Source organism: Oncorhynchus mykiss, chromosome 12 (assembly GCF_013265735.2).
Source record: "Oncorhynchus mykiss isolate Arlee chromosome 12, USDA_OmykA_1.1, whole genome shotgun sequence".
Lineage (NCBI taxonomy): Eukaryota > Metazoa > Chordata > Actinopteri > Salmoniformes > Salmonidae > Oncorhynchus > Oncorhynchus mykiss.
The window spans coordinates 29,698,352-29,720,500 of record NC_048576.1 but is presented as its reverse complement, the minus strand read 5'-3'; the positions used below and the strand labels follow the sequence as shown (position 1 = coordinate 29,720,500).

Sequence of the window (22,149 nt, the reverse complement as noted above, 5' to 3'; positions counted from 1 at the left end):
GGGGGGGGGGGGGGGGGGGGGGGAGAGGCCCCTCCCTCTTCAGAACTCTTCTATCCTTCCATTTCTATCCCTCCACATCTGCTCCATTAGATCACAAACACATTCAATTAGGAAATTGCTTCCCCTGAAACCCTCCCAAATCTAGCTGCTCCTTTCTGACTATAATCCTCCTGTGTGTAACGTCACCGTGTTACTGGGTTTCTCTAACTAATTCTTTATCTGTTTTATTTCATTGTCCCTTTACTACACTCACCATGACCTCTGCCAAGTATTGTATCTGTTTCCATGGCAACTGGTTTGCCTGTTTATTTGTTTAGTGGTTTGTCTGAAACCTGAGAAAATGCACATGGTATTGCTTGCCAAAGTACTAAACATACTACAAACAAGAGCACAAAGGAAAAAGCACCCCTAAAACATATCATGTGTGAGGGGCGTTTAGTGCCTGAAGAAAGGTGTGGCAGTGCACCATAAAAATCTCAACTGGAGTTTCCTTGACGAAAAGTAAATACATCGGAATCGAATGTATGAACTACTGTACTGTTCCTTTGATTAAACAGACAACTCAATTCTTAATTGCTTTCTAAAGCCAAAAACGTCAAATGGATAATCCCTGAAGATCTTTTGAAGGTCATCATGACCTCATCCAAACTACCATCATGCAGGAATGCCACAGATTCAGAACATCTTTGGTTTCCTAATAGGAGAAACCAAAATCAATATCTCACCAATCAAACTAATGATGGATTACATTTGAGCAGAATACACATACAACGGTGTACCTTAACGGACAATTAAACGGGATGGGGAGTTGCAGCGGACATGGTCCAAATCTGGAGTTATTACATATAGAATATACGGTATAGCTCTGTAAATGAACCTTTATAGAGGTGACTCAGCCATAACAACAGTGGCTGAAGTCAGTAGAAAAACACTGCACAGCAATTACCATGAAAAGACCTCAAAAGGAAACCGTTCTTCACTACAACCGCCTAGAAGGGATATATTGGCTGTATAGCACAGTATTTAAAAAGCCTCTACTTAGTGTGTCAACTATGGATCATCACCATTTCAACCTGTCTCTCCGATTCCAAGACCAGTCCGAGAAGAAGGGAGGGGAGAGGTAGCAATGGTGAGGAAGGGAGGGGAGAGGTAGCCATGGTGAGGAAGGGAGGGGAGAGGTAGCCATGGTGAGGAAAGGAGGGGAGAGGTAGCCATGGAGAGGAAAGGAGGGGAGAGATAGCCATGGAGAGGAAAGGAGGGGAGAGGTAGCCATGGAGAGGAAAGGAGGGGAGAGGTAGCCATGGTGAGGAAGGGAGGGGAGATGTAGCCATGGTGAGGAAAGGAGGGGAGAGATAGCCATGGAGAGGAAAGGAGGGGAGAGGTAGCCATGGAGAGGAAAGGAGGGGAGAGGTAGCCATGGTGAGGAAAGGAGGGGAGAGGTAGCCATGGTGAGGAAAGTAGGGGAGAGGTAGCCATGGAGAGGAAAGGAGGGGAGAGGTAGCCATGGTGAGGAAAGTAGGGGAGAGGTAGCCATGGTGAGGAAAGGAGGGGAGAGATAGCCATGGAGAGGAAAGGAGGGGAGAGGTAGCCATGGTGAGGAAAGTAGGGGAGAGGTATCCATGGAGAGGAAGGAACAAGGGGATGAATGGGTCAGATCTGACTTTCCTAGCAGGACCGGAGGAATGGAGCTGGAGGCGACGACCACCTTTTGTTTCCCTGCTGGGAAAGACTGGGAACTGAGTGCGTGGGTGCACACATATGTGTGTGTCTGATGTGTGTGTGTGTGTATTAGAATGAGAGAGAGAGAGAGAGAGAGAGAGAGAGAGAGAGAGAGAGAGAGAGAGAGTGAGAGATTGAGAGAGAGAGAGAGAGAGAGAGAGAGAGAGAGAGCGGTAAACTGGGTCTCTTCGTGTGTGAGGAGAGGAGGAAGAGATGTTTTGCTTCCGAGCATGCAATCAAAGGCCTCATTTAGGAGGTTATTGCCTGTGAATGATCCCTGAGTGCAGGTTGCCATGTTTGTTTGAGGTAGAGGAAGCAAGAGCGATAAAACGTAACAAACTACACACATCTAAATGCATGCCTTGTTTATAGGTCACAATGAGTAGTCTTGTCCTACTGATGTGCCTTAACTCTGCCATCCTCCCTTATGAAGCAGTGAACCAGCAGGGAGACAATGTCATTGTACACCTTCCTATTGAGAGAGGGGAAGCTAGTGCAGGCAGCGAAAACAGCACTGAGCCTGTTCATCATGGAGAACAGAGATACAACTGTTTTCTGTCTCATTCCATTACGTGAAGAAAAGCCAAGAGCAGAGCTCTGTGTGTGTGTGTGTGTGTGTGTGTGTGTGTGTGTGTGTGTGTGTGTGTGTGTGTGTGTGTGTGTGTGTGTGTGTGTGTGTGTGTGCCTGCGGGTGTGTAAGTGTGTGTACGCTTGCCATAATCTACATAGGCACCAATGGGCCACATTGTCCCTATAATGAAGGCAATAAAGCTCCTCCCTTCTGATCCTCTCTTCTCTTGTTTCTCTACTTCCTTTCGACATGGTTACACATAAAATATGAACGAGAAAACTCTTCCACTTCAGCTCAGAGATTTACACCTCAACTCAACTGAATAATCGCATTCCATCACTCCAGTCCAGCATGCTGCTGTGAGTTGAGATCAGTTCACCTCTCCTCACCTCTTCTTATTGCCATCCTGGTCCTTGTGCCTCCAGTCCAGCCGGCTCTTACGATACAGCAGGTTCATGTCGCCGCGGGGACGCTGCTCCTCGCAACCAATCACAGCACAATGTAGCCGCTTGCCCCGCCTCTCTATGTCACGCAAGAAATGCTCCACCGCCACATCCTGGGCGGAGCCAGAGCTCATGGTATAGAAGACCAATAGGGAGAAGGGGATGGATGTCACTGCAGGCCACACTTCAATCACCTAGACACAGAGGAGATGGAGACAGTGGCATTGTTAATAGTCATCTACTACATGTTGAGCTGACATTACAGTCACTTCCAGTTCTCCTTTTACACAGCTCCCCTACACAGTTACACAGCTCTCATGTCGACATGCTGTATGTAGGGCAGTAGCAGTCACAGCACGATTATAGTACCTGGCTCCTCAGCCTTGTCTCATAGACTAGACGTAACATAGTAAATGTAAATCCGGGACACTCAAATTAGTATGATATGTTACATTTGGTATGGTTACTTAAGACAGATGGCGACTTAAAATTAAGGTAGGATGGTTGGTCGTGGTGGATGGGTAGGCGTATAACGCGAACGTCTAGCAACCACAACAGTTTGAATGAGTTCGAATCTCATCATAGACAACTTTAGCATTTTAGCTAATTAGCAACTTTTCAACTACTTACTACTTTTTAGCTACTTTGCAACTACTTAGTATGTTAGCTAACCCTTCACCTAACCTTAACCCTTTTATCTAACCCTTCCCCTAACCCTAACCCTTTAACCTAACTCTTAAACATAACCCTAGCCCTATCCTAGCTAACGTTAGCCAGCTAGCTAACGTTAGCCACCTAGCCAACTAGCTAGTATTCGTAATAAATCATACGTTTTGCAAATTCGTAACATATAGTACATTTTGCAAATCTATAACATATAATATGAGTTGTAATTCATAATATGTCATATGAAATGTCATCCACAAATTAATACATATAATAAGAAACGTCACATATAATACTAAATGGAGTGTCTCAGATTTACATATAGAATAAAATGAAATACTCCGAGACCAGATTGGGGTCTTCCATACAGGTGAACAGACCAGGAGGGATTCAGGGTAGGAGTTCTGATCAGGAGGGAAAGTTAAAACAGAGATGAGACGCAGCATTATAAACTATGTCTGACAAAATACCTGACCAAAACATGGGAAAGCATCCAGACAAACGGACACTGCAATGCAGGAAACGTTGCTAATAAGGCTCCTTGTGTCATGGTGGATATCCTGTCCTCCAGGCTAAAACAAACTGTGCATTGGGCCAGGCACCCAGGCAGCCAGACAGTAAGGAACAGGTACTGTATGTTTACTCAGCCACTGTGTTGTTTACACCAATGCCCAACCTACAGTGGATCACATGAAAACACTATTTACAGTATATGTTCATTATCCAATTATGACTATCTGAGTAAGCATGGTAACTCAACTGCTGTGTTGCTCTCTGACTGGGGGCCTTGGGGTTGCCTGACTAAAGCTGTCAGCTACCCAGGCAGTAATGTGGTTGGTCATATGTAGCGCACACAAGGCTTCGTGCACATGACATGAGGAGTCAGGCTTGTTGTGAGGCAGATATTTGAATGCCCAACAGTGTTGTGTGCATTGGAGTATGCAAGCACAGTGTTGCGATTGGCTAAGAAAAGCACAGCTGTCAGTGTGAGAGTTCAGGGGCTTTTGGTGGTTTTACTTATACTGCACGGGACTCTTTCCTTGCTATTGGTTTTGGTTTGAGAAGCATCACAAACACTGGATCAAAAGTATGCCAACATCCAATGTGGACAAAATCAATAATGGTCGACTAGTACACATTTAATATAGCACTCAAGGAATCCACCCACACATAACTGTATCAGCCCTTCTCCAACGGCACAGGGAATTAAACAAAATATACTCCATTAGATTATACGTAACTTATTGTACGTCTGTCTCTGTACGTTGTTGTTCATGTTGGACTTTACATCTTTTTTTACAGGTTGGAATAGCCATATGTTGATTCAAATAGAAATTATTATTTGGATATCTTTACTAAAAGAGGCTGTGGAACTAGCTACTCATGCACTGCTTTTGACCTATAACACTTTCAACATACATATTTGACATGCATGACTACATTGTGCATGTTCATTATACAGTAATTATTATTTAACATGTCACCACCTGGGATTTGAACTCGCAAACTCCTGGTTCATGGCATGTCATTCTTCCTGCTACGCCACCATGTCTGTGTCAGCGACGGATTCCAAATGTACTTTTACACCTTGCAATCCAAAGTAAATCTCAGCTTTGTTAAAAGTACTCTAAAGTAAAAGAATTGTATTTATTATAGCGATTAAGGAGTCAAATTAAAACAAAGTAATATGCCCACCAACATTACACAACTAATACAGAAAACCATAAATGCTGAAATAAGTCAATCAAATCAATCAGGAGAGAATAGTCACATTAACTGATAATTGACACAAATAGCAAGAGATATAGAGAGTGAGAAAGGGAGGAGTGGGCATGGGAGAGAGGGAGAGAGATACAGGTGGGGAGGAGGGGAGAGATAAACAGTCCTCAAGAGTAGGATGGATAGAGATGCATAGAAAGACAGGGAGAGGGAACGGGAGGGAGGAAGACAGCTCAGGCAGGAGCTCGAGGGAGAGAGGAGAGGAGGTATTGGAAAAGATGAGGGAAGCCGATAAAGAGAGCAGGGTAGAGATAAACATGAATAGACAAAAAACGAAGTGGGGACAGATTGATAGAGAGAAAAGGAGTGGGGATAAGTAACTGGAGAAAAAGGAGGCAATAGATAAACAGTGAAAAAGGAGAAGCTGGACTGTAAGAATTAGAGAAGAGTCAGATTAATAGAAGATCGGAATGCCATGAACCACATGGTTGTGAGTTCAAATCCCAAGTAGATTGCATATTGAATAATGACTACTGTAAAAATGAAAACAGTGTATGTTAAATGCACTGTTTGTGTGTGTAACCAGTTGCAGACTTTTTTAGTTAATAAAAAAGTTATAATAATAATAATTTCTAGTTGAATGAACATATGAGATAAGTTGCGCAAACAAATCATTTTAAGTTGACTCAATTTTTGCCTACGTTTTCTCAATTTTGAGCTGCCCTGACCCTGAGCCTGTCGTTCTGTACCTTTCGGACTCTGCTCTGGATCACTGACCTCTGCCTACCCTTGACCTGTTGTTTGCCTGCCCCCTGTTTTTGTAATAAACCTTTGTTACTTCGAACTGTCTGCATCAGGGTCGTCTCCTGAGCCGTGATAAGTTTGGGCCAACTACAAATTTTAAGTTTAGGTAACATTTGAATGAAAAGTTGAGTAAACAAAAAAAAGGCTGTGGAACCAATTACTTAATAGTAATAAGTTGAAACAACTACATTTTTTTTGAGAGATCATACAGAACGAGGTGTCATCCCATCATGGTTCTGAGATGGCCCTGTGTGTCATCGTAGCTCCCGTTATTCCTGTTGTCCAGAGCCCTGGCCTCCCTACCCACAATGCCCCGCTGCATGCTGCGGCCTGGCTACCCTCCGTGGTGTGGCGTAGTATGGTGTGGCGTGCTGTGTGACTGAGTGTTAATTAGGTTAGTGAGCTGAGAAAGTGTAGGTCGGCCTTCTGTTAACAGGGCCACTGAGTTGGGCTTCCAGGATTTGGTGGCTGAGCAGGCAGCCCTGCAATTGTCGCATTACAGCTGTTGAGAAGTGTGCAAGTACCCAGGCTGCTGAGGATTAGGACACTGCTTGGGAGATGGTTCATCAGGTTCACTACTCCACCATACAGCAGCACACCATACACACCATGTACTCCTAGAGCATGTTCTTATCAGAGCCTAAATGAACGTGGAGGCAAAAGCAGCATTCACATGCAGTCTTATTCAGCTCTTACACGTGCTACAGTATAAGCACACGGCACGCACACACATGCATGCACACATGTACGGACACTCACTTGTGTGCACGCGCACTCTCTCTCACTCTCACACTCACTCACTCACTCACTCACTCACTCACTCACTCACTCACTCACTCACACACACACACACACACACACACACACACAATATAGGCTATATTGTGTATGCAGCCCACAATTTATATATGCAACCAAAGCCCACACACTGACACATTAAAGCAGCAATTTGGGGATTTTAAAATCAGTTTAAGAGGCATTTACAGGGTCAGAAGTCATTTAAATCCACCTCATTGGAGCTAGGAGACAGATGGAGGCAGATGGAGACAGATGGAGGCAGATGGAGACATATGGAGGCAAATGGAGACAGGTGGAGGCAGATGGAGGCAGATGGAGACAGGTGGAGGCAGATGGAGACAGGTGGAGACAGATGGAGGCAGATGGAGGCAGATGGAGACAGATGGAGGCAGATGGAGACAGATGGAGACATATGGAGGCAAATGGAGACAGGTGGAGGCAGATGGAGGCAGATGGAGACAGATGGAGGCAGATGGAGACAGATGGAGGCAGATGGAGACAGGTGGAGGCAGATGGAGGCAGATGGAGACAGATGGAGGCAGATGGAGACAGGTGGAGGCAGATGGAGGCAGATGGAGACAGGTGGAGGCAGATGGAGACAGGTGGAGGCAGATGGAGACAGATGGAGACAGATGGAGGCAGATGGAGACAGGTGGAGGCAGATGGAGGCAGATGGAGACAGATGGAGGCAGATGGAGACATATGGAGGCAAATGGAGACAGGTGGAGGCAGATGGAGGCAGATGGAGACAGATGGAGACAGATGGAGGCAGATGGAGGCAGATGGAGGTGTGATTCACATAACTGGATCTGCATGCAATGCTGCGAGAGAGAGAGACACACTCCATCTGACACACTGACACACTGACACATGGACACACACACTGAAACATGGACACACACACTGCACAGACACACGGACAGACACACTGACACATGGACACACACACTGACACATGGACACACACTGACACAAGGACATACACAATGACACACACACTGCACTGACACACGGACACACACACTGACACATGGACACACACACTGCACTGACACACACACTGACACATGGACATACACACTGACACATGGACACACACACTGCACTGACACATGGACACACACTGACACATGGATACACACAAAACCCTTCGAGCTATAACCTCAAATGCTCACTGATTAAAAGGTAGAGAACTGAAACAGTAAATTATGTGGAGAAAATATGAAAATGAGATATGCCCACAGTTTGAACTAACCAAACAATAATTACTGTGAGAATCATCTCTGGTTGTAAAAAGGGAGTGGCTAACCTTACAGGCTTACAGTATATTGAGGATCTGTGGTGTCAAAGGACTGTGTCTGTGGCTGTTTCTACATCTCCTATTTAAACTCAACCTTGGATGACTTCTGAATCCACGCTTCGCATTCGCTGCCATCTGGGTTGTTTGTGGGAGACGGAGCTCCCGAGACAATGAGCCCTATATAAACTCCCCCTTCCCATCTCCCGATCCCTGTCTCCCCCTTCTCCCCTCTCTCCCTCCCTCATCCCTCCCTGTCTCCCCCTTCTCCCCTCATCCCTCCCTGTCTCCCCTTTCTCCCCTTGTTCCTTCCCTCATCCCTCCCTGTCTCCCCCTTCTCCCCTCGTTCCCTCCCTCATCCCTTCCTGTCTCCCCCTTCTCCCCTCGTTCCTTCCCTCATCCCTCCCTGTCTCCCCTTTCTTCCCTTGTTCCCTCCCTCATCCCTCCCTGTCTCCCCTCGTTTCCTCCCTCATCCCTCCCTGTCTCCCCCTTCTCCACCTCGTTCCCTGCCTCATCCCTCCCTGTCTTCCCCTGCCACTCCTCCCCTCCCTCCTTTCCTACCCTGCCTCCCAGTGGTGGCAGAGAGAGCACCTGGCTGTCAGGCCGTCTGCTCTATTGGGCCATGGGGCTGCTGTCTGTCACGCCACAGTGCTGGCCTGTTACGGGGCACCACCACACCGCCACACTGTACAGCACCGCACTGTGTGCTATCATGGCTTGACCCCGCGCCGCACGCATCCACACTGTCACCCTCACCACACTCTAACAAGCCCGACTGTACGCCGTGGCAGTCCGACACGCTGCAGCCAATCAGTCTGGGAGAGAAGGACTGGGAAGGAGGGAGGGAGAGGGAGGATAAGAGGGAGAAAGAGAGGAGGGAGGGGGACGGAGATAGATAGATAGATAGATAGATAGATAGATAGATAGATAGATAGATAGATAGATAGATAGATAGATAGATAGATAGATAGATAGATAGATAGATAGATAGATAGATAGATAGATAGATATCGAAATGGAGGAAGGGAGAGAGGGGATACGTAAATGGAGAAAAGGGAGAAAAGAGGAGACGATAGACAAACAGTGAAAAGGGAGAAGAAGCTGGACTGTAAGAATTGGGGGAGGGCTGCCTGTGAAACCAGCCAGTCTCTCATGCCAGTCACTGAGTGTGTGGTCTCCTAGCAACACTGTCTGCATGTGTCTCTCTCCATCTACTAAATATTCACAAAGGGGGATGTTAGCGCTGTCGTTCATTATTATCTGAATGGGAAAGTTAACATGCTACGGATCCAATTTTACCCTGCTTAATTAGTATTTCTGTGTACACCTACATCATGTCTTAATTGTCATGGTATATCTGTAACAAATGGATGCCATTCTTATATATTCTCCAGATAATAGACAGTCAGCTCTCAGGCTACCAGCCAATCACACAAACATGCATTATGGAAATCCATATAGGCCTACTATGAAATTAGATTGGGAGCAACCATGGTTACCATGCTGTATTTGGTGTGTATGGTTGTTGTTGTTTTTGTTGTTGTTGTTTGGCTATAGGAATAGATAATGTACCTTTCTTATGACAGAACAAGGCAAGAGAATACAGTGTGTTGTTGAGTCACTGTGATGTAATGTATGGTCAGAGAGGAACCCTACTGGGATACCACATGGAATTACTGCCAACCACTGGGCTGCTTACACCAAAACAAATGAATTCAAAGACCCAGAAAAAAGCATTCAATCATGCAAAGCTTGGGAAATAGAGTGGTATTGGGTTTCTCCAAAAGAAAAATGAATGCATGTGACAGGCATTTGTATTTATTCAGTGGAACCCATTGAGATCAGGGTCTCATTTACAAAGGTGCCCAGAGGACAGCAGTACAACAATTAAAAATCTTCACCAAATTACAGAATCAACACTACAGTTTCAAACACCACAAGTACACTGATTTACATTCAATCCAAATCGCTGCAATTCTCATTAAATTCATTTAACATTAAAGTCCTAAACTGTCCTAGAGGCACCAGAGAGTCAAAATGTAGGGAGATTTGTCCTCTATCCAAAAATGGGGGGCACTAAACTGAAGGTGGATTTATCCAGATCGGTACGGACTAGTGGAACCTCGAGAGTTAACCATCCCTGTGAATGGGTTTGGTGGTGTCTCATATTTTAAAATGTTAACAGTGAACACACATACACACGCAAACACACGTGCACGCGCCTGCGCACATACAGATAAACACACTGCACACATGTAGTACACCCTCCTTGTTTGGTATATTCCCTCTTCCACCCTGCATTGGCTGCTCCTCTTCCTCTGCATTGTTCAAACTGAGTGACCAATGAATCTTTCCTGGAGTTGGAACAGAAAATATACTCCAAATAAACGTCCTCCTTCCTCCTCTCACCCGGCCGTACCACTGGGTTTCTGTTCCACTAGCACACATAACTGATTGGCAGCAGCTAATGGAGGATGATAATATGGATAACTTTCATTTATCTAATGAGTATTCTGCCAATAACACATTAATATGCTACATATACAGTACCAGTCAAAAGTTTGGACTTTTATACTATTTTCTACATTGTAGAATAGTAGTGAAGACATCAAAACTATGAAATAACACATATTGAATAATGTAGTAACCATAAACGTGTTAAACAAATCAAAATATATTTTATATTTGAGATTCTTCAAAGTAGCCACCCTTTGCCTTGATGACAGCCTGGCACCCTTTTGGTATTCTCTCAACCAGTTTCATGAGGCAGTCACCTGGAATACATTTCAATTATCAGGTGTGCCTTGTTAAGGTGTGTGTTTGAGCCAATCAGTTGTGTTGTGACAAGGTAGGGGTGGTGTACAGAAGATAGACATACTTGGTAAAAGACCAAGTCCATATTATGGCAAGAACAGCTCAAATAAACAAAGAGAAACAACAGCCCATCATTACTTTAAGACATGAAGGTCAATCAATGCGGACGGAAAATATCAAGAATTTTGAAACTTTCTTCAAGTGCAGTCGCAAAAACCATCAAGCGCTATGATGAAACTGGATCTCATGAGGGCCACCACAGGAAAGGAAGACCCAGAGTTACCTCTGCTGCAGAGTATAAGTTCATTAGATTTATCAGCCTCAGAATGTTCAGCCAAAGTAAATGCTTCACAGAGTTCACGTAACAGACACATCTCAACATCAACTGTTCAGAGGAGACTGTGTGAATCAGGCCTTCATGGTAGAATTGCTGCAAAGAAACCACTACTAAAGGACACCAATAAGAAGAATGTACTTTCTTGGGCCAAGAAACACAAGCAATGGACATTAGACCGGTGGAAATCTGTCCTTAGTTCTGATGAGTCCAAATTTGAGATTTCTGGTTCCAACCACCGTGTCTTTGTGAAACGCAGAGTAGATGAACAGATGATCTCCACATGTGTGGTTCCCATCATGAAGCATGGAGGAGGAGGTGTGATGGTGTGGGGGTGCTTTGCTGGTGACACTGTCAGTGATTTATTTGGGACTATCATTTGTTTTTCAACAGGACAATGATCCAAAACACATCCACCAGGCTGTGTAAGGGCTATTTGACCAAAAAGGAGAGTGATGGAGTGCTGCATCAGATGACCTGGCCTCCACAATCACTTGACCTCAACCCAACTTTTATGTAACTTTTATTTAACTAGGCAAGTCAGTTAAGAAGAAATTCTTATTTACAATGACAGCCTACACTGGCCAAATCCAGACAACGCTGGGCCAACTGTGCACCGCCCAATCAAATCTGGTTGTGATACAGCCTAGATTTGAACCAGGATGTCTGTAGTGATGCCTCTAGGACTGAGATGCAGTGCCTTAGACCGCTGCGCCACTTGGGAGCCCCATTTGAGATGGATTGGGATGAGTTGGACAGCAGAGTGAAGAAAAAGCAGTCAACAAGTGCTCAGCATATGTGGGAACTCCTTCAAGACTGTTGGAAAATAATTTCTCATGAAGCTGGTTGAGAGAATGCCAAGAGTGTGCAAAGCTGTTATCAAGGCAAAGGGTGGCTACTTTGAAGAATCTCAAATATAAAATATATTTTGATTTGTTTTTGGTTACGTTTTTGGTTACTACATGATTCCATATGTGTTACTTCATAGTTGTGATGTCTTCACTATTATTCTACAATATAGAAAATAGTCAAAATAAAGAAAAACCCATGAATAACTGTGTCCAAACTTTTAACTTGTACTGTATATTTTACGTTTATATATATGTTTATGTGTGTGTACACTTGCGTGCATAGTAAATTTGTATTACTTTTTTTGTATATTACCTTATAATTATTTTCTATTTTTGCAAGCATAAGAAAATTACAGTAAACTAGTTGTGCATACTCTCTCAACTCTCTCTCTCTCTCTCTATGGTGCAGTCAACATACGAAGGCACTCAGTGACCTCCATCTCCCCCCCTCCCTCCTGCAGTAACCTGCCTTTGGCTTCATCATCTCTGGTTGGAATCTGCAGTAACCTGCCCTTGGCTTCATCATCTCTGGTTGGAATCTGTAGTAGCCTGCCCTTGGCTTCATCATCTCTGGTTGTAATCTTCAGTAACCTGCTCTTGGCTTCATCATCTCTGGTTGGAATCTTCAGTAACCAAGGTGACTCAGTGCACTCAGTACATGAACATTCACGGGCTAACAACACACACGTGAACACACAAACACGTACAAGCATGTGCGCATTCACACACACACATACACACCTTATCCTCAAGAACATTTTTAATGAAGGAGAGGCCAAACACACACAACCACCTCTACTGTCTCAGACAAACACCCTCAGCAAGGAGTCCCAGACAATACCTTAGCTCTGCTTTGCTCTGCTCTGCTCTGCGTGTGTGTGTGTGTGTGTGTGTGTTTGTTTGTGCGTGCGTGCTTGAGAGAGAGAGAGAGAGAGAGAGAGAGAGAGAGAGAGAGAGAGAGAGAGAGAGAGAGAGAGAGAGAGAGAGAGAGAGAGAGAGAGATAGAGGAAAAGAGAGAGGAAAAGAGAGAGGAAGAGAGAGAGGAAGAGAGAGAGGAAGAGAGAGAGGAAAAGAGAGAGGAAAAGAGAGAGGAAGAGAGAGCGTATATACCGGCACTGGAACCTCAGCATGTGTGGTACAGTATGTGCAGCATACGCGCCATGATGAGAGGAGCGGCACAGCAGCACACCACACTCCTTGGTGATACCATTGGGCTGCTGCTGAGTCTCTCATCCAACAGGACAGCCTGCCCTCGAGGGACAGACACAGACACACTCTGCCTCGGCTGGCTCTGTGAGCCTGAATTTACACACACTCTAAACGGAAAGGCCAGCATGACCTGCTGCTGGTGTCCCGCGTTGCCATGGGAAATTTGGTAGCCACCATCATGTCATAGACAGGAAGGCAGACAGACACACACACAAACTCAATCACTCACTCACATGCACGCACACAAATAAACAAACAAAACAGCACACATCATGCAAACAAAAACACACACACACACACACACACACACACACACTGATATCCCTCCCACTTCTAAATCTCTGGGGATCATCTTGGCTGGCTATGTCTGTCTACTGTCATGTGCTGTCTGTGCTGCTGCGTTCATCCCTCCCCTCTGGGTAGCTGAGGAATAGAGAGGGCATGTGTGTGTAGAAAGAGGGAAGGTGTGTTTGTGTGTGTGTGCGAGAGAGAGAGAGGAGAGAGAGAGAGGAGAGAGAGAGAGTGAGAGAGAGAGTGAGAGAGAGAGTGAGAGAGAGAGAGAGAGGAGAGAGAGAGGAGAGAGAGAGGAGGGTAGCAGTAATGACAATGGGAAAAATGCAGTTCCTCAGGGAGGAGGGGGCAGAAGCTTAAAGACGCACACACTCCAGAACACGAAGCCAGCATCCTTTTCTAAACAGGATCTGACTATCCTTTCGTATTTTATGCAAATTAACCTGCAACATTGCCCTGCCCCCTCCTTGTTGCTCTGAACTCCTCTATTGTATAATGCAGAGCATTTGTTTGTTTTATATGCAAACAAAATTGCATGGCAATAAAATAAGCACATTTATTTTTAGGCAAACCTACAATGCCTCTGATATCATTGAAGATATTTAGTAGCATTATGAAGCAATGAACCAGGACTGTATGAATACAATCATCAATCGATCAAATGTATTTATGAAGCCCTTTTTACGTTAGCAGATGTCACAAAGTGCTTATACAGAAACCCAGTCTAAAGCCCCTAAGAGCAAGCAATGCAGATGTAGAAGCACGGTGGCTAGCAAAAACTCCCTAGAAAGGCAGGAACCTAGGAAGACACCTAGAGAGGAAACAGGCTCTGAGGGGTGGCCACTCCTCTTCTTACTGTGCCGGGGGATATTATAGGAGTACAAGGACTTTAAGGCTAGATCGTTCTTCAAGATATTCAAACGTTCATAGATGACCAGCAGGGTCAAATAATAATCAGAGTGGTTGTAGAGGGTGCAACAGGTCCTGTAGTACCTCAGGAGTAAATGTCAGTTGGCTTTTCATAGCATTCAGAGGTCGACATGGCAGGTGCGGTAGAGAGAGATAGAGTGTACCAACCCCTTTAACTTTATAATGGTAGTCTAACATCTCCCCAAATTGCTAACGCATATTTTGTCTGAGAAGACAACAGTGTCTAAGAGTGACAACAAATACTGTAGTTGGGGTCTATTACTGAGAGGAATATATTTACATACTGTATTGCAAACCCAGATGAGATCCATGACAATTAGCATGGTATAAGGAGAAGATAGAGCCGTCCCCCTGCTTATTAAACAGCATGATCATTACACAGGTGCACCGTGTGCTGAGAACAATAAAAGGCCACTCAAAAATGTGCAGTTTTGTCACACAATGCCACAGATGTCTAAAGTTTTGAGGGAGCGTGCAATTGGCTTGCTGACTGCAGGAATCTCCACCAGATAATTTTATGTTCATTTCTCTACCATAAGCCGCCTCAAACATCGTTTTAGAGAATTTGGCAGTACGTCCAACCAGCCTCACAACCACAGATCATGTGTAATCACGCCAGCTCAGGACCTCCACATCTGGCTTCTTCACCTGCGGGATGGTCTGAGACCAGCCAATCGTACAGCTGATGAAACTGTGGGTGTGCACAACTGAAGAATTTCTGTACAAACTGTCAGAAACCGTCTCAGGGAAGCTCATCTGCGTGCTCGTCATCCTCATCAGGGTCTTGACCTGACTGCAGTTCGGCATTGTAAGCAACTTCAGTTGGCAAATGCTCACCTTCAATGGCCACTGACTCGCTGGAGAAGTGTGCTCTTCATGGATGAAGCCAAGCTAGAGCTCTGTTTGAAGTTCACAGCGAATGGGGCAGACATTGTGATCAAGAGACCTTAAGAAAATACGCACATTTTCTCTAACCCTAAATATACAAATATGTATTTTACAGTTATAACGAAGGTGAAATCTTATAGTTAGTTGTTTTGTTAATTGATTATACTACCTTTAGAACAAATATGTAATTCCAAGCCTTATTCAACCAGTTTTGTTCAATAGGAAATACATCATATAAAATATGTCATATTTTATCATTTTTGTACTGTGTACTTGAGCTTGTGTCCTCAAAAGTGACTACGCCTCAGAAATGTAGAACTATTTCTACCAGAAAGGTGAGATTTGAACCTTTCTTGGAGTATGCAGCATTACTAGTTATTGTTTATGGCCCTCTCATAATAAATCATTACTTTGGGGTATTATGTAGATTGCATTTTCGATTACATTTAGTTACACTTAAGAGTTTACTACCATATTTTGTAAGCCAAACTATTTGACTCATATTGTAATTAATTATAGATTATATTTCATAGAAATCTGGAAACACTGGACAGCTACTTTAAATAGGCTATGTTGTGCACTCCAATCGCACAGCAATACTTTATCCTACCCATACTATCACATTTAAATAGGCTACCGGTCTATTTACTTTCGAGTAATGAGCAATGGATAAATGGTAGACTAATATTTGTTGTGTTGCAGGAATAAATCAGTCATGTCAGAAAAGGAGAGACATGTCCTGAAATATTATAAAGATGTAGGCCTATATAATACAAGTAAAATAAACACATTAGGGTTAACAGACATGCTGCTATGTGATCTTCTTGCCAACGCCAAATGAATCAGTTTTATCATTAGGCCTATACGTTTTAAGGTTTTCTTTAGTCTACCATTATTATAATTCCCATGCATCAAACACCTCCATTTCCCTCAAAAGAACAATATTTGCTTGCATTACAGTTGATCAACCACTAGAAGTTGTGAGTACGCATGGTCTGAGATTTTGTGTGGAGATATGCTCACTTTCCAGACAAGTTCAAAATTGACAACAACCTAGAACCTTTGCGGGAAAACTGGCACACGCATGTTTTAGAGTCTTTTCTCTGCCCACGCACTTTGATAAATGAGGCCCCTGAAGTGGAGCGAGCAGCAAGGAGCAGCCTGTCTGACATGTTTACCTCTGCTGTTTCTGGGCCAGCCAGTGGAAGAGAGGAGAGAGGGCTGCTAATGGAGGGAGCTCTGCTGCTCTGCTGTTTCTGGGCCAGCCAGTGGAAGAGAGGAGAGAGGGATGCTAATGGAGGGAGCTCTGCTGCTCTGCTGTTTCTGGGCCAGCCAGTGGAAGAGAGGAGAGAGGGATGCTACTGGAGGGAGCTCTGCTGCTCTGCTGTTTCTGGGCCAGCCAGTGGAAGAGAGGAGAGAGGGATGCTACTGGAGGGAGCTCTGCTGCTCTGCTGTTTCTGGGCCAGCCAGTGGAAGAGAGGAGAGAGGGATGCTACTGGAGGGAGCTCTGCTGCTCTGCTGTTTCTGGGCCAGCCAGTGGAAGAGAGGAGAGAGGGATGCTACTGGAGGGAGCTCTGCTGCTCTGCTGTTTCTGGGCCAGCCAGTGGAAGAGAGGAGAGAGGGATGCTACTGGAGGGAGCAATGCTGCTCTGCTGTGTATGATTCATGTTCCGTTAAACCACTTATTTGAACCATTTACGTCGCTTATCTGTTTTTCCCTATCGCTGTCCTCCTCTGTTCCTTTCAACCGCCTCTGTTGATGAGCAGGGATTGTATTCGAAATCCAACTCTCTACTTCTCTGTCTCCCTCCCTCTCTTGTTTACTATAGTATAAATCCTCAATTAACCTTTTCCCCTTTTTTGAGTTTTTAGTAAATTCATGTGTGAGTTTCGATCAGATGGAGAGGAGCTCATCAACACAAGCTGAGTACTATGAGGAGATGAGAGGGCTGTTAGGAGAGACACACACACAGCACAGTCTCTTATTGAAACACTCATCTCTGTCGTGTTTATTAGTTGTGTAATGGTAGTTATTATGATTGATCTATACTTCCAGAACCTTACAAACTGAGGAGTTTCTGCGTAAACAAATAATTGCCATGTAGTTATGCAGGCTAGCTACTTCTCCTTTGCTATCTAGCCAACTAAATCTTACACGCATCAAGCAGCTGAAATGACAGCAATTTAGTTTGTTTTACCTTTGTTTCTATTGCCATTCATTTGGATATATCCATTATAATGATCCTGATACATGAATTTGCCTGGCTCAGAGAAGCTGTCAGTCTCATCACGTTCATATGCATGGTACTGTGGAGATTGCACTAATCTACTACCAAATCTGGGATAGGTCTTCATCCTGTGAGCACCCAGCACCAGGCTCCAGCTCTCATCCATCCCCAGCTTTAGAGAGGACTACAGCTGGACTCCACAGTCACTCTGCAGTCTAATATTACTGCACCTGCTCTGGTTCCTTAACCCACACTCAGAGACACTCTCTCTCTCTCTCTCTCTCTCTCTCACCCTCCCTCTCTCTCACTCACCCGCTCGCTCCCTCCCTCCCCACAAACAGGGCTCCAAAGCATACTGTATATAATCATACTGCTCACATTCTGGTCCAGTCAAATACAATTTTGAGATTTCAGGAAAGCTGCGGTAAAAGATTCATCGCAGATCAGCCAGATCGGGAGCCCGGCAATGCCAGAATTCTAGTGGAGAAATGAGCTTTAAACGTGAGCATCTGCCATGTCTGTCTGACACTCGCCAGTTCCTCCCTCCGTCTCCCTCTCTGTCTCTCTTTCTCTCTCTCTCGCCCTCTGTATGCCTTTTCTTGCCCCCTGTCTGTTGGGCTCATTTGAGTATCCCTCCATCTTCCAATCACTCGTCATCTCTGGAATCCCACCACGTCTTTGTCTGGAACGACTAGCCCTCATCAAAGGAAAATGGCTAGATAGTGTTTGCCTTTCTCTCTTTCCCTCTCTCGTTCATTGCAGTGGACCCTCGTTTCCCTCCTTTAGTCATCATCCCCACTTGCACACCTATCCACGCCGGTGTTGCTGTTTGCATCCTACTCATTGATATCTTGAAATAAAGGATACCAGAATTATGTGAGGTTTCCAACAATGCTGCTGAAACGTGTGTGTTTTTCATTCATGTTTCCTGAGTGAGAAGCTGCTCAAAATATAGAGGGTTCATTGGGTTCATTGGCACCAACTGTCCTTTCCTAGATGGAAGATAGCATTAGCAATGAAAGCACTGAATTGTGTGACCTTCAGGGAGAAAGTGTTCGGTGGGAATTTGTACGTTACTACTGCATTGGCCACCTTTGTAGTAGGAGAAAGACGTTGGTGCTGTGTTCTTGTCCACCACCACTAGTAGTTGAGATTCTCTGTCTGCTATAATCACTGAACTTTGAAGGAGTTCAGGGACATTGGGTGAGGATGATGATGCTTGTAACTTCTGTTTAAACAATATTGTAGGACACCTTGGTACCTAAAGCACTCTCTAATAGACACACTGACACTAACAGAGATGCAAACACACACAGAAATCTCTATATGGAGATTTATTTTCAAACAGAAATATGATCCAACCCCAACATATACACGTACATCTATAGTATAATACCACTATGTAAGTAAGCTTTCACTATAAAAGCAAATCATAAAACAAACATAGAAGCGAGTAAGGAGTGGTGGGTGCCATCTAGATGCCAGTCAATTCATGTATTGCACTGGAAGTTGCAGTAAATTCAACTGACCAGAAATTCAATGGACACATATTACACACATACACTCCTGAACCTGAGTGTATGTGAACCTGAGTGTGTTTGACAGGATATGGAATTGCAGCCTGGTCTCAGACTAGACGCAACATAGTAAATGTCAATAAGGGACACACTCAAATTAGTATGATATGTAACGTTTGGTATGGTGCATAAGACAGAAGGCTACTTAAGGCAAAAATGAATAATAATAACGCGGATGTCTAGCAACCCAAAGGTTGCGTGTTCGAATCTCATCACGGACAACTTGAACATTTTATCAACTTTTCAACTACTTAATTATTTTTAGCTACTTTGCAACTACTTAGCATGTTAGCTAGCCCTTCCCCTAACCCTAACCTTTAACCCTAACCCCTAGCCAAGCTAACGTTAGTCAGCTAGCTAACATTAGTATTAGCCACCTTGCTAACATTAGCCACAACAATTTGGAATTCATAAACATATCATACATTTAGAAAATTCGTAACATAATGTACATTTAGTAAATTCATAACATATTGTACATTTAGAAAATTCGTAACATATCATATGAATTGTAATTCGTAATACATCATACGAAATGGACATGCACAAATTAATATATACAATACGAAATGTAACATATACTAAATGGAGTATCTCCGATTTACACAAAGAATAATATGAAATGTTCTGAGACCAGGTTGGGAATTGGATTCAGTCAAATAAATTGTTAGCCTAGTAGTGGTGTAGACACCATTGCGCATGTGGAGTTGAGCTTCTTAACTAAAACTCCTCATTACGCTCATACAAATAACATGTAATTATGATTATTATTTATGAAAAGCTTATAATTATTTGCATAGAATGTGTGTGTGTAGAAATGCTCTACATTGCTCTACAAGGGTGGGGACACATGTCTGCAGTCACAGTCACACAAAAAGCCTTGAAATCACCCACCCCACCAACCCCCCTCCGGTAATTTAGTAGGTCTACATTTGGTGCTTATTTGTCAGTCTCAACAACATAAAAAAAATCTGCCTAAAATGTATGTGTGTGAGTGAGCGGGAGTCACGTTTGAGCCCGTATCCAGCACTGAAATGCTACACACACAACCCGGCACGCCTCCACCTCTATGTTTGTCCAATTCAACGACCGTGGATATGACATGTAGCATATGCATTCTCACGTTGGCATTACATTTATTTGAGATTAAATGATATTATCTGAAGCAATAATATAAATAGCTTCACGAACTCCTGAAAACAAATTATCATCCCAGCCAGACGAGCACATCCCCAACCCAACAGCCCAAATGGCAAACCAATTTACCTAACAACGCGCACAGGCGTGCTTAATGTCTACACCAGAATATTTATCCACATAAACAAAATCAACCATGTAATTATTATGATTTCCAATGAAACTATCGGTATGTTTTACGTGACGACAACGTCTGACGAGTGGTTTTCTGACACAGTGGTCCGCTCATATGATTAAAACGATGCCATGCATGGGCTCCATCATCACAAGTCAGCTGATCGACTTCTTGTTATCCTGTGAAATATTTACGAGCACTAGCCACTACTGAATTTAAGAGCTGGGCTACGTTATCTTTATACTTCTGTGGCAAATAAAGCAGACATGCTGACTACAGTTTTTGTGGAAAATTGCATCGCCTACAAACACACGATATGGCCTCTAGTAGACTAGGCTACTTGTGCTACAGCAGAAAGTGCGTAAATTGTTGTGGAAAAACACTTACACCTCTCGCTCCTATAAACATTGACTTCACATGCAATTAAACCGTAGGGTATATCACATGCAATTGCATATCAAGGGAATATGATTTCATCGATGACGTTTGGTTATTCAAATAAGAGGCAACATTTGCTGTTCCTATAACATGTTAAGGGAAATAAATGTAAAGGCATTACCTTGTAAAACAACGGAGGTATGGCTTGGCGCAGGGGTAAGTGCCAATATCCAGTAGTAAAATCAGACAACAACAAAACCACGCCGGGATGTTGATGATGACATTGCCGTCTTCCTGGAAGAACGGTAAAATTAATACACTTTTTCCAGATGTGTCGAGAAATACTGAAAGATAGAATATCGAAATGGGCGGATCTTAGAAGATTGCTGGCTCTTGTTTACATGCACAGCGTTTCTATTTGTTCACCGATTAAATTGGCACTATGGGCTACCCTTTAAGAATTCTGATTGAAATCCATGGTGCAGTTCATTGCGACGTTACAAAATGCTATTCTCCCCCCCAAAAAACCCATTCACAAATAAAATAATGGAACGCTCCTAAATTCTGCACGTTATCTGAACCATCCGATAAAACATGGATGGCTTAAATTAAAAAAATGAACAACTGCACAAATAAACACAAGCGGTGCGCTACCAGATATTTGCATTTATATTAATATTAATAATTGTTCTCCAGAGGAGGCCATTGGTTGATCAAATAGCGGATGCAACGAGGCAGGTTTATGAAGATTCCATAATGCGCGTCTCGCTCAACCGATGTGACGCTCTGTTTTTTTTTAAATTGTCGAGTCGACATATCTGACCGCCTTACCGATTATACATTTTCTAAGTATTTGTTTTCTACATTTCTATGTCTGCCCTTTTCCCCGCCTCTCTCTATCGACTCAGGTTGAGTAGTATTTACAATTTCGTCTGCGGTCTCATTGCAGACGTAAGCAGTCTGGCAGCGTGTGCTTTTTATATCCGAGGTTCACAGCAGCACATCTTTTTACCTTAGAAAATGACAGAGGCTACAACATATATTAATTCACACATACAATCACACACGGCTTGGAAAAAGCACAATGTTTACGGTTGACATGACACATATTTACATGAAACTCATTGAACACTAACAGACAGATTCAAAAAAAATATTCAGAGATACATTCAACCACTTCAAGACTTAAGCAATTCATCAATTTATCTGAATAGGCAGTTATGTTATGAACAGTTATGTTAAACATAGTTATTCACCCTATCACTTCATTGGGTTCTTCCTATTGCGCCCCTTTAGGTCTGTTTTCATATTGAGAACTGC

General features: G+C 43.7%; 1 protein-coding gene across 1 annotated transcript in view; it reads right to left on the bottom strand.

Annotated features, from left to right (window-relative positions):
* LOC110537386 (neuronal tyrosine-phosphorylated phosphoinositide-3-kinase adapter 1-like) overlaps positions 1–21,824 on the bottom strand; it is a 28,191-nt gene extending 6,367 nt beyond the window's left edge. Inside the window, exons 1-2 of the mRNA XM_036937358.1 lie at positions 21,011–21,824; positions 2,680–2,927 (exon numbers count right to left, since the gene is read on the bottom strand). Coding sequence (XP_036793253.1) covers positions 2,680–2,867 — 188 coding nt within the window. The 5' untranslated portion in view covers positions 2,868–2,927; positions 21,011–21,824. The remainder of the gene's footprint in view (positions 1–2,679; positions 2,928–21,010) is intronic.
* Between the last annotated feature and the right edge of the window lie 325 nt (positions 21,825–22,149).